Source organism: Pyricularia grisea (genome assembly GCF_004355905.1).
Source record: "Pyricularia grisea strain NI907 chromosome Unknown Pyricularia_grisea_NI907_Scaffold_8, whole genome shotgun sequence".
NCBI classification, from domain to species: Eukaryota; Fungi; Ascomycota; class Sordariomycetes; order Magnaporthales; family Pyriculariaceae; genus Pyricularia; species Pyricularia grisea.
In genome coordinates this window covers 101,109-115,827 of record NW_022156721.1, presented here as the reverse complement: position 1 = coordinate 115,827, position 14,719 = coordinate 101,109, and the positions used below count along the sequence as shown (strand labels likewise).

The following is a 14,719-nucleotide window of genomic DNA, read 5'->3' as shown; positions in this document are numbered from 1 at the left end:
ACAAATAATGGTCGGTGGCTTGGGTGCCTATTCTGGTAATGTGCTCTGCTCAGCCCTACCTACGTAACAGTTAGTAGGCCTTCGCTAATTTTCAAGCAGCCCTGCAATTCGAAACTTCTTGGAACTGTCGCCAGATGGAGTCTTTCTTGGCAACGGTAGGTAGGTACCTAGGTAAGGTTCAAAGGGCAGAAGCGAGGACAGAACAGTGATTTACACAGTACAGGGTTCAGGAAAGCCCCGCGGTGGATCCCTTTGACTCGGGAACGTTGGAAGCAAGCAAGCCATGGAACCCCACGTTAATCAAGGCTGTTCGGCTGGCCATTCCGAAAAGAGGAAGGGGTTAGAACGAAAAAGAAAAAAAAAAAAAAAAAAAAAAAGAAATCGAAAAGAAAAGTCAGCGACGCGGGGCAATTTGACGCGTGTGCACTTATCGATGTGAAATTACCTACCAATCTACCTTGGCTACCGAAACCTACCTACCTAGGTACCTTATCATAAACTGAAAAAAGACCATCGGTACAATCAAGGTACTCGTTTCCTTAACCAGACAGGACAAGACAAAAATAAAATAAAAAATGGCTCTGTCACGTGTTAATGGCAATGAGGAACTTTATGTTGGCGGGTGAGCCCTCTTTTCAATTATGCTTGTTTACTCCTGTTGTATTATGTATGGCTTGGCTTGATTTGTACTGTATAACTTACCTTATAACAACACTACTATTTTTTTCCCATTCCTTATTATCGTTACTGTTCTCTGTATGTTCTGAGTTTCATCATGTGTGTCCTCTTGGACAAAGCTGCTTGTAACCATGACTTCCAACCTCACATCAAATTCTGATATATATTCCACACCAAAATCAGCGTCTTTGCACTCCGTCGCGTTCAAACCCTCGAGGAGAAGAACATCACGCATATCCTATCCGTGATCGACTACTCGCTCGAAAAGTATCAGGAACTGCGGGGCAAGTTTCAGCACATGAGCATCGACATTGACGACGTCGAGGATGCCGATCTGCTGCGCCACTTTCCCAAGCTGGTCCGCTTCATCGATGGAGCACTGCACCCGGCTGGTGATGTTGATCAGGAGATCAGCGACGGGGCCACAGACAAGGATGCGCATACCTCGCCGCACGGTAGTGAGGGCGGCCAACGACCCAATGCCGTCTACGTGCACTGCGCCATGGGAAAGTCGCGCTCCGTCACCGCCGTGTGCGCCTACCTGATGCACAAGCACCCCTCTCGCTTCGGCGCCGCAGACCGGAGCAACCCTGATCGTGATACCGCAGCCCTCGCCGCCACCCAGGCCGCGGTCGACTGGGTTCGCCAGACGCGCGAGATCGCCGAGCCCAACGACGGCTTCATGAAACAGCTGGCACTGTGGTGGGAGATGGGCACGCCCGCCGACGCCGACGATGCCGTCGAGAGGCATCCCATCTACCAGCGCTGGTTGTACAAGCGCGAGGTCGAAGAGAGCATCAGGATCGGCCGGGCCCCAGACTGGGTGCGTTTCGAGGACGAGGAGTTGGCCAAGGAGGATGCTGCCACTGCCGGCCAGGAACCTCGAAGCAAAGTCGAGATGAGGTGCAAAAAGTGCCGCCGCGTGCTGACCACGCAGCGGTTCATAATCCCGCACTCCCCCGCCCACCCGACGAGCCACAAGACGCTGCCGACCTGCCCGCACGTCTTTGTCGAGCCTCTCTCGTGGATGCGTCCCGTGTTGGAGACGGGTGAGCTCGACGGCAGGCTTACATGCCCCGGCGCCAAGTGCGGTGCGTCCATCGGGAGGTACTCATGGCTCGGCTTCAAGTGCAGCTGCGGCGAATGGGTCTGTCCTGCATTCTCGCTGCAGAGGAGCAAAGTGGACGAGGTAGCTGTTGCCGCCGCCTCCGCCGGGTCAGTCAGACCTGGTTCGGACAACGTCGAGGACCCAAGGGCAAGGCTGGGCATCCGCATGCCGCCGTCTTTGAGGGAAAACCTCTGAGGTTGGGCATCGTTTCCAAGCTAGGCAGTCAAACTGGTATCCATCTGCCTTAGGTACGTCTCCCCGGACCGTCGGCATTATTTCTTTTTGCATAGTCAGCTCGGACTGTGCGGTCCTGCGTGCTGCAGCTTGTGGATTAGTCCTTTCTCGGCACTAGGCTGCAGCCATATTGAAAGTTGTCGAAAAGGCTGTTTCTGCCGCGGTTCCAGTCGCCACCGCTCAAGCGCAGGATGTGGCCAGAGGCTCATCGGCTACGCGCTAGTAATGATTAAATTTTTGAAGTTGTTCATCATCACCCAAGGGTAAACGATGGATTTTGTTCATTGTTTTGAGGTGCTGAGAACCCTCTGCTCAGGTCTTAGTTAAGACTGTGTACTATTTCAAAGATAGCAATGCCGTACCTGCCATTACAGTATACGGAAGTAACAAACACACATGAGCATTGCAGATTTCAAGGAAGTCCTGAATGGAAGTAAAGTGCATCGAGATCTCAACTTCTCCCCAGCCAATGCCATATCTCACACAGCCAGTCCAACAGTTATTTGTCTAGCGTACGGAACAAATCTTTTTAGCCCTGTATGAAAGGTCTTCAAGCAGTATGCGGAAAGCCCGTATCAGTGCCCCTGATGAAAATACCCGGGATGTGAAAGAGACAAAGCGCCCCAATACGCAATCTAAAACATATAGAACAAGTCAACCTTGATCAAATATGTATCCTGAATAAACAAGATCTCCAGTCAAGTGTAGTCGCCGAGTATATCATTGAAATACATGGGCCGTTGGACGCCATCGACAGGGCTGCTATGAAAACGGTCACTAGTTCACTGGAAAATTAAATCCAAGTAACACATCAAGGCTTATCACATTATCCCAGCTAAATAACACAAGCAAGGTCTATTCTAACAACGCAAAACACAATGGGTATCTTGACAATTGCAACATTAGTAAACAGCATGTGGTGACAACCATTCCCATCTAAAAACTAACAAAAAAAAAAAAGCCACACACATCAAGCCTTGCAGGCTTTTCAGCTCAAGCCGCCCTTGCGGCCCTCCTCCTGGTGGTGGTGCCCGTGGCCGCCGCAGCGGGAGCACCAATCCTTGACCTTGTCGAGGTCTTTTTCTTCTTCTCCTCCTCTTTTTTGGCATCTGCAGCCATTGCAGCAGACAGACGTGCTGCCTCCTCCTTGGCTGCCGAAGCCGCAGCCAATTGAGCCGACGTTCTTCTGGGTGCAGCCAAGTTGCTCGGCTTTCTAACTTTGCCAGCGGTTGTGCCGGTGGTCTTTTTGATCGGTGTGGGTGGAGGCAGCCGAGACGCAGTGCGCCGCCTGGTGACCGGGGCCGTCGTTAAAGAAGCCGTAGGACCAGGGGCAGGGGCCGGTATGGCTTCGTCATCATCGGCGGCGAGCTCGTCGGCCGAATCAGATGTGACAATGGGCGCATCAGCAGCAGGCGGCTCCTGGTAGCTAGCCAGGGGCGTACCCCAACGGACGCTCTTAGCACTGCCCGATTTGGTCTTCACCCTCTTGTTAGCGGCCGCCTTATCCTCGCCATCGTCGTCGTCGCCAGAGAGCTTTCGCTTCGCCTGCAGGTTCAGCGCGTCACTGGCATGCAGAGCCCCAGCCTTGTTACGGCGGGTATTGGCTCGTGTTGTGGCCTGCAGTTGACGGTCGTCATTGCGAACGCTGGCGCTGCTCGGACTGCCCCCAAATCCACCATCGTCTATAACTATGCTGCGAATCACGGGCAGCTTGCTCATGGCAAAGCCATTGGCCGATGGTGCCGGCGGCAAGAGAGTCCGCTTGGTGCGCGTGCTGCGACGCGGCGGCTGAGCGTCTCCTGGCTGGAACTCTGGGTTCAAGATGCCGTCAGATTCGGTCTCAGCGTTCTTTCGGCGACGCTTGGGCTTGGGGGGCGAATGATCCTCCAAAGATGGCGCCTGAAGGAGGCCGCTGCTGATCTCATCCTCGACAGTCTTGCGCTTCTTGGTTGGGCTTGGAGACATGTTGGGACTCTTCTCCCCCAAAGGCTGTCGCTTCGAGGCGCTCTCATCACCGCTTCCAGGTTCTGATCGTCGGATGGGAGATCCTGTAGCAGATGTTCCAAGTGACCCCGACCGACGCTTGACCTTGACAGCTATGTCACCTTTCCCGGCCCTCACACGTTCCATGAAGTTCTGGAGTTCTGCACGATTCTGCTCGTCCTCTTTTTGGCGATGATCTGCGTTGAGGATTGGTTGCTTTTGCTCAGTCATCTTCATGTCGTCTTCAGCAGTTTGGTGCAAACCAACTGAGATGTCGGGAAGGTTGAGAGCGATGGTGTCGTTGATCTGTTCGTGGCTAATAGCGCTCGTCATGTCGTCATCGTCATATTCTTCATCCAAGACGTCGCCGTCAACTTCTTGAAGGTCATCATGCTTGGAAGATCGACTCGAAATATAATCCTTGGCAGTCTTGGACGATGGGTTGATAGGTGACCGTAGATGGGCAGATTGAATAGACTCCTCGCGACAACGACCGAATATATCCAGATTCTTGCGGAGATCAACATCGACCATATCGAGGTTAATATTGATGGGAACGGCGGACTCAGGTTCGGGAGTAGATGGTGAAGTCACGGTCAAGTTACTTTTGACACCATCACACTCGACAGCTTCGAACACCTTGTGTGTGGGTTCAATATGATTGACAATCTCATCATCACAGAGGCCAGATTCCTTGTGTATTTCAGGCATCTCGACAAGCGCCACGACTTCAGCAACGGGGCTGGTGCGGGCATGGGCCTCCAACTGGTGCTCAATGGGAGCATCTAAAACGGCAATGCCCGCCAGCGCATCCGCCTCAGAAGAAGATGAGTTGTCTTTGATAATAGACTCGCGATCAATTATAGTATCCACAAGAGACACGTTTGTGGCGGGAATTTCAACAAGAGCAGTTTCGTCTGCGGTCAAACACGAAGGAGAAGACAGAGGACTATGAGCAATCTCAGATATGGCAAGGAGACGACTTGTAGTGAGGGATGAACGACGTCTACCTCGATGCTTCTTTGTGGGGGTTGAGCTGCGACGAGTGTCGGGCGAGGCCAGGTGGGTGGGTGTCGCATTGTCGATGGCAAGCGCCGGCTTGGTGAAGATGCCTGGAGAAGACTGTTGCTGGAGGCGGGCAGCGGCAATCGGAGGTGCCGAGAAACAATCCGGCGTGCGTAGCATGGCAGTGGCTCGCATCGACGATAGACGCTTGATAGACACAGGCGAACCACAGTCAGAGGTGGGGAGGACTTTGGTAGGTGTTCCATCTCCCTCGTGGGTGGCCTGGGAAGGACTCATGAATGTGAATCTCCATGGCGAAATTGTAGTGCGGTGGCCTGCTGAGGACAGGCGGTGGATAAGAGACATGGAAGGAGTAGCAATCTCCCGACGTGGGGACTCGGAAGGTTCAGTGCACTCGTCGACAGTAGAAAGCCTGGGCGCGCGGCGGCAGCCTCTGATGTGGCGGCCGGATTCTTGGGAGGTGGGATTCCCGGTAGGGCTGGCATCTGTGCCCCTAACAGTCTCAAACTGGGCCTCCTCGTAGCGCAAGATGGGTTCGCTATTGTAGCGCCGTTTCCGAGGAATTATCGTCATCTTCTCGATTTCTATGGAGCCGTGCCAGGTATGATGCTCGATAAGCTTAGGAACTGGTAGTTCCTGCTGGTGCAAAGTGACGTAGTATTGGAAAACAGAGTTACGAGCATCTTCTAAGATCCGCAAACCATCCACCTTTGCGACAAAAGTCTCAAGTGATGACAAGTTCCACAGGAGGCTCTCTTCGGAGTCGATCTGATGTTGGAAAAAGTTCATAGGCCGCGTACGCTTGCGAGGGCCACTCTGGATCCTGGAAAGCTCGCGTTCGACGGCTATGTATTCGGGGTCGTCCGAGGGGCTTTGAGCCAGGACACCGGCTCGTTTATAGATATCTCGGCCACGAAAGCGTGGCAAAGCGGAGCCGAAGAGACAGTAGTCCCAAGGGCGTGGCGCGGGAAGTCGTGGGGGCTCAAGGTCAAGTTTGGCTGTGATTGGGCTGTTTAGTCGCGTTAGTTAGGTCCCACGCGACACAAGCATAACTTGAAAACCAAGCAGACAGAAAAACCTACTTTACCGTGCTGACGGTCGCGCCACCATGAAAGAATGTGACTTGTGGCTCCCTGATACCAGGAGTCGGGCCGTCGAAAGTAAAGATTGCGCTCGAGGGAGGCTGACGCGTAGATAGTGATTCGGCCTTTTTCATGCCAATTGCAGTAGTCATGTCTCTTGTCGAGGCCAGATGCTGAGCCCACAATCGGCCATAGGCCTCGACGGTCGGATTTGAGGTCATGGTAGTTGCATAAGGTAAAGTATCCGAGCGAAGGGAGATCGGCAGATGTGGAACGTGGTAAGTGGAATGGACGCGACAGACAATTTCGGCGGAGTGCGGTATGATCGAGACTCAAGACTGAAGAGGAGTTTAGGATGGTCACAAGACTTATGTTGCGATTCTTGGGAGGAATTGAATTAATTGCACTAATGCAGAGATTCGAGAAGGATACAGAATTCCTGAATAAACGCCAGAATATGCTAAAGCACAAGGTAAGTCAAAAGTCGTGATCGTCGTAAAATAATTGCAAGTGGTTTTCAACCGTTGGGGGAAGGCAGGGTAAAGATTGTCTAGGTTGTTTTGGTTGCGTGCAGTCGACCTTTGTTTACTTTCCACCGAGGCCCAAGCTGCCTGGCCAATAGCAAGCTTGCCCACTCAATGACAGCTCAATGTACTCCACGTACAGAGTTTGGACCCGCCTTTTCCCAGCGTTTTCGCGAGGACGCGACACAGACCGTCGCACGGCAGCTGACACGTGATCATGCGACCAGCTTGTCTTGCCTAACGTAAGGTACCTCGAATTTTTTTGGGACCAAGGGGGTCGTGCAGCCACAGCGTTCGCCGTTGCAGCAAGCTGTGGCGACCAGATAAACTTCCCTCAAGCGTAAACGACGCCCAAGACAACAAAACGAAGGATCCTCTGAGGAGATGCAAGACTTCGTCTAAACAGCGGCACACTAGCGAAACAAAACCAACTCGCGCCAACTTTTGGTAGCCAAACCAACGCAGACATGTCATCCGTAAAGAAACCTATGCGCCTTCCGCCCCTCAAGGCACTTCGCGTTCGCAACCCCGATGTCAAGGAGGTTAACCCTTGTCTGGCGGTTATGAGCTCGGTTCTTGGTGTGTTTCTAATTGCCCATCTAGCCTTCTCCGCTGCCGGTTGAGCAAATGCTGACACTGTCTTACTTGCGATCGCCTACAGCATGCTGGGCTTCGGCAGGCTACACAGCCCAGGGCTGCGCTGCCCTCGAGCAATCCCTTCGTGCATGCATGGACGGCCCCCCAGCCCCGAAGCCAAAGAAGAGCGAGATCAACTACCACCTGTCGCGAATGTACCCCAAGATCGCCGGACCGAGGAAAGTAAAGAAGTGAAGGGCGATCTCACAAATATGAACAATGGATATCAGCGAGAATTGGCCAAGAAGGATCAGTTAATAGAAGTGCTGCCGGGAAAGATCGGTATCTATGGTAACTCACTCTTCCGTACGGACGTGAGAGTTTTGGCTGCTTGGAGGATATATGTTTGTGAAGGAATCATCGCAGGTCAGAGGACACTAGCAAAATGCTCAGGTTGCGACGATCATCGTTCAAGAACCCATGGCCTGGGGATGGTCTGCTTAAACGAAGGAATGGACAAAGGATCTGGGAGTTGCTGAAACGCACATAAACGGTGTCTGATAATTTTTCTCAGGAGAAATAGGTGCTGTGTCTATGTTACACCGCTGTAGTATTTATGTATCAAATCTTGTACAAACATTTTCAAACCTTTTCCTGATACCGGAATCCTGTGAGCCAACTTCATTGCGGCATTTTATCAAGAGCCTAGTTGAAGATATTAATCATCACATGCAGAAAGGTTACCTTCCAAGAGAAATTCAACATATGTCGAAAATATTGTTCTGCCATTGCTGAAAATTCTATATCTCGGTATCTGGATAGAACAAACCGAAAGCGGAAAGAAACCAAGACCGTCAAAACGCAAGATAAAAAATAAACTCCTGAACAAGGCAGCAAAGCTTTGCATATTTCAAAAAAAAAAAAAAAAAAGAAACAAGGACATAAAATGGAAACAAGAAAGGAAAGTAAAGAGGGTGGTATCTGTGAGGAATAAAAAAAGAAAAAAAAGAAAATCGGTGACCACAAAAGAGGTTTTGCGACGTGTTTGGACGCGCTGGTATCTTCCAGGAAGGGACCTCCCTATTATACTTCTATGAATTGGAGTAAAAGTAGTATAGGAGAGAACAGGAACAGAAACAACAAGAAAATATTGACCGCAACCAACACAGTGAAAAAGACAATCCGACGCCGTCTCAATGTTGCATGCATGCCGAAACAAGATCAAGTAGGTTGACTCAAGGGAAAGAAAGTAAAGTATGAAAGAATGCTTCCCGATGCATGGTAGCGAGGATCGTCTTCCGGTCGTGAATAGACAACTCGGTACCGACCTGTCTTTTTGGACCATTGGAAGCTGAACATCACAAACGTCCAGTAACCTTAGGTTGCTGTTGCCTTTGGTGATAAGCCGAATTCATGTCGTCCGCGTCGTCATTTTGGCGGAAGACTTGAAAGCGACTCCTACTCGCCGCCTATGCCAACACAAAACAGTTCGACCTCGCCCACTCCGCCGTTGTATATATCGCGATCCCCGTTTCGCCCGTCAGTGAAAGCCATCTGCACATCCTCGTCACAGACAATGCTGACAAAGTCGCCCTCTTCGTCGCGGTATCGTAGTCGAAGGTTGCCCCTCGAAATGCTGCTGTTCGTAAATCGAGCCAGCTTGGCATCGATCCGGTCTACCAAGCTACGATATGTTATGTTATACGCCGCCACGAGCGTCATGTAGTTGCTGGTATCATAATTGACCTTGACCTTGAGCTGCGTTGGCATCATCCCACCGCCCTGGTCAGGTGACAGGAGTCCAGCCGTGTGTGGTGGCTGTGGTGTCCCAGTGCCGAGTGGAGGGCTGACTGTCCGCCCCATGTCGCCCGAAAGGTTGAGGGGGGCCGGAGTATGACCAGAGCCTGGTGGGTTGGGCGTACCACCTCTCGAATAGACTGGCTGCATTGGAAACTGCGCCATGGTTCCTCCAGAGTATCCACCACCTTGCTGCATCAACCTGTCTCTTTGAACACCCGGGCTCTGCGTATTTGACCTCATCGGCAAATCGTTGCGGAGGCTAAGGGCCGGGCTACCAGTGTTACTCCTCGGGATGTTGGAATCGTGTCTTTCGTGCGCAGCATGGAGATGAGCTGGAATTCCGGGCACTGCAGGCACATTGCTTTGGCTACCCCCAGGTGTCCGACGCATTCCCGGTGGTCCTTGACCTTGGATGTCGGGAGTGCTGTAACTCCGACTCCGGCTCTGTTGTGATGCCCCCTGAGCACTGTGGGACGCCATTACGGGCATACTGGGTCCGCGAGGGTTTCTGCCGTTGGCACCTGACATACCATATGCATTTACAGGTGAAGGACCATCTCTTGATGGTGCGCGTGGCATCGCAGGTGCCGTGTACCTGTTCTGGTCGACCATGGGACCATCCCACATTCCTGGGTAGGGCTGCCCAGTTACTCCTTTGAAGGAACCGTAACCTGCACTGCCTGGAAACACGTTCGAGGCGGTGCTCGTTCGGGAAGACACAGGCGACTCGCCGACCGGAGAAAAGTATGAATCGCCAGGGCGAAACCCGGGTGAATTACCGCCTTGGAGTTGGGTCTGTACGCTGAGGGGTTGTGGTGGCTGAGGGAGAGGGAAGCGAGGTGGCGGCGCCCGAACTATACTCGCTATGGACTGTGAACTCTCGCCCGTTTGTGATCGTCCCCGTATGCTGGCGGTGGAGTTCATGCGCGGCATGGTTCCTGCCATAGCCTGGAACTGCTGCGGTTGCTGCGGAATCGCCCCAAACTCGTATTCCTCCTCTTCCTCCGGTTGTGTCTGCGCGTATGGATTCTCGACCACTGACTGTGAACGCATCCATGCAAACTCGGCAGTAGGTTGGTCAGGACTTGTCGCCGACTGGGAGCCACTGGCCTTTCTTTGTTGGTCTAAGCCTGCTGCCCACTTCTTCATCATCTCTTCGTTCTGAAATTTGATGATGAAGTTTTCTACTCCTGGATCACCTTTCCACCAGATTTGAACCGTGTATGAACCAGGCTTGGCAAACGAAAGGACTTCGGTGACATTGGTCATAAAGATGCGCCCCTTGAGCTGCAGCTTCGCACCCTTGTTCCGGATCTTGGGTCCCGTCGACCTTGTTTTGTCCTTTTTGTCTTTGCTCTTGTTCGAGGATATCTCCTTGCAGCAGAGTAAGATGCATTCAAAAAGGTATATTTCATACTAAACCATATGTTAGATCGTTTGCTCAATGGCATCTGAAGTGAAACAACACCGAAGGTAAACACAGAATAAATAAAAATAAGGGGGCGCTTTACGGTCTTTGCGTTACTCACATCCCTCTCGGATTCGCTCTTCCCGGTGAGAACTGTATGTACTCCATGTAGCAACAGAGAGCCAAACTGGTCAACCTGATGGTTCTTCCAGTCGTCCACTCTTGTTTTGAGATCTTCGAGGGCATCATCCAGAAGATCGCGGTCCACGGCCTCGTTGGCTTTCTGTAGCGTTCTCTCTGCAGCTGCAATACCTAGGGCAAGATCTTCCTTAACCTTGTCGTCTTCACTCTTTTTCAAAAGATCCTGCACCGATGCAGAGTTAGTACTATAACCATAATGCCGTAAATCTGCTTATACTCGTCGCGATGACCTACTTTGAGTAGCAAAGGATATTTGACCAGCCTTTGCATTGGTTTTAACAAAAAGCCGTCCAGGGTATTGAAGTCGCAAGCAACCGGGTGTTCAATGCTCTTGATCTTGTCAAACTCCGACTGCGCGATTAACGCAGCCTTCCGTTGGTTCGCTATAAACGGTGTGTAGATGGGGTCGAAGCTGGCCTCCATAGCTACAAAGGGGCTTCCCCACTGCTGCACCTCACACGGCATCGAGTTGGTGGTCTCCACGCGGATTAGGAAGCGGCGTTGAAAGTCTAGAATGGCGTCAATGTTTCCAAAGATCTGGTAAGCGACATCGCCCGTCACGATTCCTCTCTCCGTCAATGCCTTCTTCAGGTCGTGCAGATTCTCCAGGTCCTGAACGTATTTGCGCTCTGTGTCGACTAGCTCTCGAACGATGTAGTCGCGGTAGCTCATCTTCGATTTGCCGCTGTCAGGCGTATCGTCCTCCGGGTATGGCTGTTGTTGTATTAACATTCCGCGACTTTGCGCAATGTCTAAAACCTGGTTCACAACCGTTGTAACCTGCATTCGTGAAAGTGTCAGCAATGAACATGATGTCGTATGCAGTCGGGTTCGAAACCGTGCCTGGCTGCCTTCAACAGGAACGCACCTTTACAAAGCCTGTGGTATCGTTCTTGAGGAGATCACTAATGGTGAATATATCCTCGATGCCAAGCTCATTCTTGCATTGTTCCGCAAATTTATAGATATACATCTTGGCCTTCTTCGCGTCAGGCGTCGGGTCGAAGCTCATCGGGTTCTCGGGCTTGAGAAGATTAAAAATCACAATCAGAGGCGTACCCATGCGGAGCAGTTTCCACACAGACTCGACGATTCCCCCTTCAGGATCTTCCGCCTCCCACTGATCCATGAGACCCATGTATTCGTCGAAGCCCGGTACCTGAGCGAGTCTCTGCTTCAATGACATGCATATCTGGTACAGAGACCTAGAGGCGTCGGCTTTCTGATTGATGATGTTACTTGTAGCAACAACCTGGCCGCCGTTAGATGCTGGGACAATAGTCGAGGCGCTTGCCAAGCTGGAGAGAGAAGTCGTAGAGTTGTGAAGCGTCGTTCCAGACAGCTGACTCGCCCTGAGGGGCGGGATGCCCATGGCAGGCCCAGTGCTGCCCATTGTGCTTTGGAGTCTAGCGACGCCGCCGGTCGAGGAGGAAAATATTGGCGTCGTGTTGGTTCTCAAGAGGGGCGCATATGCCATCGCCAGCGCATTCGGCGGAGTAAAAGCCACCGGGCACGTGGGATGGCGGACACCGATGTCCTCGCTGTCGAAGCGTCGACTCGGGCCGGGGAGCGATTAATCCTGCGTCGTCAAGGTTGTTGTTCGAGCGAGACGGGGGAAAACGAAGCGGATTAGCGCGTAGGTCGTCGAGGTCAAAGTGAGGTCTCGTCTATGGCAAGAGTGAATGTTTCGAACTCGAAGTCGAAATGGCGGAGTCCGGCGGTCGGCGGCAGTCGTCGGTTGGTTGCAAAGCACGAGGAACGGCGGGGTGGATCAGTGGTCAAAAAGCCCACTGCACGCAATTAATAGGCTTCGATTGGAGCGAGAAAGGAAAAAAGTAGCCGCCGAGGCGTTTCGAAGAATGAACAATTGAAGAAAGATCAATCAAGAGAAAAGAAAAAAGCCCCAGTCGTAAAAGTCTTGAAAGATGGAAGATTGGAACAAGGACCGCGGATGAGTGGGATGGATGCGCGGGTCACGTCGGTACTGTGATGAATGTGGTAAGGGTTATGGTTGGGCAAGTGTACAGGCAGGCACAGGGAGCTCGACCGACGTGCAGCAGACAGCACAGGGCAGTTGGTGGTTGGTGGTGCCCCTTGCGCTCGCTGGCGGGTTGGGGGCGGGCGTTGGGAGGAGTGGCTGCTGATTCACGTCATTCGACTGCACGCTGCCTGCGAGTTTTGTCTCGACGCGCTGAAGCCGGGTTATCTGCAATTAGTAAAGCAGATATTCCCTTTGCTTGAAGAGAGGAAATTAAATCAAAGTCTGGTTGTGAAGCAGTAGTGTTGTTGTTTTCTGTTTTTCCTTTTTCTTCTTCCCTCCCGATAAACGGCTCAAAGAGTTCCTCAATGTCACCTGCCTAATACTAAACAGGCCTGGAAATGGAAAATCAGGAGACGCGGGGCGAAAAGAAGCAGCCACCCTTCGAAATTGTTTCCAGAGGTGTCAAGGTCCGAATTTGAAACGGACCATGGGGGATGGATGGGCGTAGTCCCTGGCCCTGGTTGGCTGGACCGGGCGCGGCAAAGATGGAAAAGAGGGTCCGACTGGGGTCAAATGGCAACCCAAAGGGCACCCAAGTAAAGCACCCCAGCTGTAGCCTTGATTGGGAGCGGCATCCAAAAGGGGTCTTGGTTCTTCAACCGTCGCGGCGTCAAGTTGCTCAGTTGGGCTGACGAATACTACACTAATAAATATGCCGGCCACCCACGTAACCTAGGTACATACCTTCTCGAAGCTTGATTCATCTCGGAGACCTACCCAGTCAGCTGCATGCAGTTTGCATTGTCTATTTTGATATTTTTGCTAGCAACTTTTCGAGTTGCCAACAGGTTGACTGGAGCAAAAGACAAGACGCATAATTATTTTACGCCTCCACCCATCTCTTGCTGCCGTAAATACCGGTAAGAGCCCAGACTAAGGTTGCAGAAATGTTAAGGTGAGTGGATGTGATGTGGACGAATTTTGGCTGGATTAATTCCGCGATCCGCAATTCGCAATTCGAAGCCCTGGTTCGCAATCTCAACCGATGGATTCGGTTCCTATCAATCAGTCCCACGACATGCCGGATCCCTCTCCGGCACTGGGGCGGGCTCACGCTAACAAAAGAAAGGAAACGAAGTTTGCGTGTGCTAATATGTGATGGTATGGATCCGAACTTTTCTATCACATTGTTCCTAATTATTCCTCTTCCTAACGTCGTATTTTATTCTCTTGTACTCTGCGTATATTTACTTACCCATCGCTATCCTGTACCAAATGCAATTTTGATCATCTTTGCCGAGCTGAAAACGGGATGGATCACACTAATTTTGTTTTTTTTTCCTCTCCATTCCTACATCTCTTTTATCTCTCTTCTCGTTTCTTTTTTTCTCACTTTATCCTCCAACTATTGATAGCCTACTCCGTATTATAACAAATATCCTGATAAAAATACGACCGCATAATCGGATCAGAATCTTATCGACTAACCAGATGGAAACCTGCTTTTAAACCATTTGCTTTGCTCACCAAATTAACTCCGTGTTCGCACATGATTGAGTAAATTATTATTAGTATACTGCTATCTATATAAACTATTCCCAACACTGTGTCTCCTCGGAGGGTGGAATGGGTCGATTATTACTGCCAAGGTACAATTGAATACGATGTCGGATGGTGGAAAGAGGGTACGTACATACCTACATGGGACTGATTCCATTTTACCGACCTTGAAACTGGAATACATGGCTTACTACTATACCTACATACTTAAATATGTACCATACAGTATGTAGGTCTTGCAGCCTGGCCGCTCGACACCGTCGACACGCCGCGGCAATCTGTGCAGCACTTAGCACCGTGCATCGACGATCAATGCCATTTCATCTCATCTCCCCTCTTCAGCGGCGCGGCTTGCTCTGGGCATTGATCTGTCTTGACTTTGCCTGTTTCAAGGTGATCAGACGGGGGGGAACGATGCCGCTAATCCCGAAACGGGGAAGTCCTGGAAGAACTATGCAAACGGTTGCATTTGTTCTACTGGCCTACTACCGGGCCTTGCGGGCATTCGATTGCAGTTTACCTAATCTAATTCTAGCCTACCTATTTCTGGTTGGTCAT

The 14,719-nt window shown here is 51.4% G+C and overlaps 4 protein-coding genes across 4 annotated transcripts; 2 read left to right on the top strand and 2 right to left on the bottom strand.

The window, feature by feature from the left end:
* Nucleotides 1-575: 575 nt before the first annotated feature.
* PgNI_11905 (uncharacterized protein) lies at nt 576-1,981 on the top strand (the record flags this gene model as incomplete). The annotated part of the gene is made up of 2 exons (XM_031131863.1): nt 576-622; nt 862-1,981. The coding sequence occupies 2 exons, from the start codon at nt 576-578 to the stop codon at nt 1,979-1,981; spliced, it is 1,167 nt and encodes a 388-aa protein (XP_030977335.1).
* Nucleotides 1,982-3,013: 1,032 nt separating this feature from the next.
* PgNI_11904 (uncharacterized protein) lies at nt 3,014-6,332 on the bottom strand (the record flags this gene model as incomplete). Its single annotated transcript, XM_031131862.1, has 2 exons — nt 3,014-6,038; nt 6,112-6,332. The coding sequence occupies 2 exons, from the start codon at nt 6,330-6,332 to the stop codon at nt 3,014-3,016; spliced, it is 3,246 nt and encodes a 1,081-aa protein (XP_030977334.1).
* Nucleotides 6,333-6,932: 600 nt separating this feature from the next.
* On the top strand, nt 6,933-7,858 carry PgNI_11903 (uncharacterized protein). Its single transcript, XM_031131861.1, has 2 exons — nt 6,933-7,214; nt 7,297-7,858. The coding sequence occupies exons 1-2, from the start codon at nt 7,103-7,105 to the stop codon at nt 7,464-7,466; spliced, it is 282 nt and encodes a 93-aa protein (XP_030977341.1). The 5' UTR covers nt 6,933-7,102; the 3' UTR covers nt 7,467-7,858.
* A 232-nt stretch (nt 7,859-8,090) lies between these two features.
* PgNI_11902 (uncharacterized protein) lies at nt 8,091-12,673 on the bottom strand. Its single transcript, XM_031131860.1, has 4 exons — nt 11,489-12,673; nt 10,855-11,400; nt 10,541-10,783; nt 8,091-10,427 (listed from the first exon to the last, which is right to left on the bottom strand). The coding sequence occupies exons 1-4, from the start codon at nt 12,095-12,097 to the stop codon at nt 8,670-8,672; spliced, it is 3,156 nt and encodes a 1,051-aa protein (XP_030977340.1). The 5' UTR covers nt 12,098-12,673; the 3' UTR covers nt 8,091-8,669.
* Between the last annotated feature and the right edge of the window lie 2,046 nt (nt 12,674-14,719).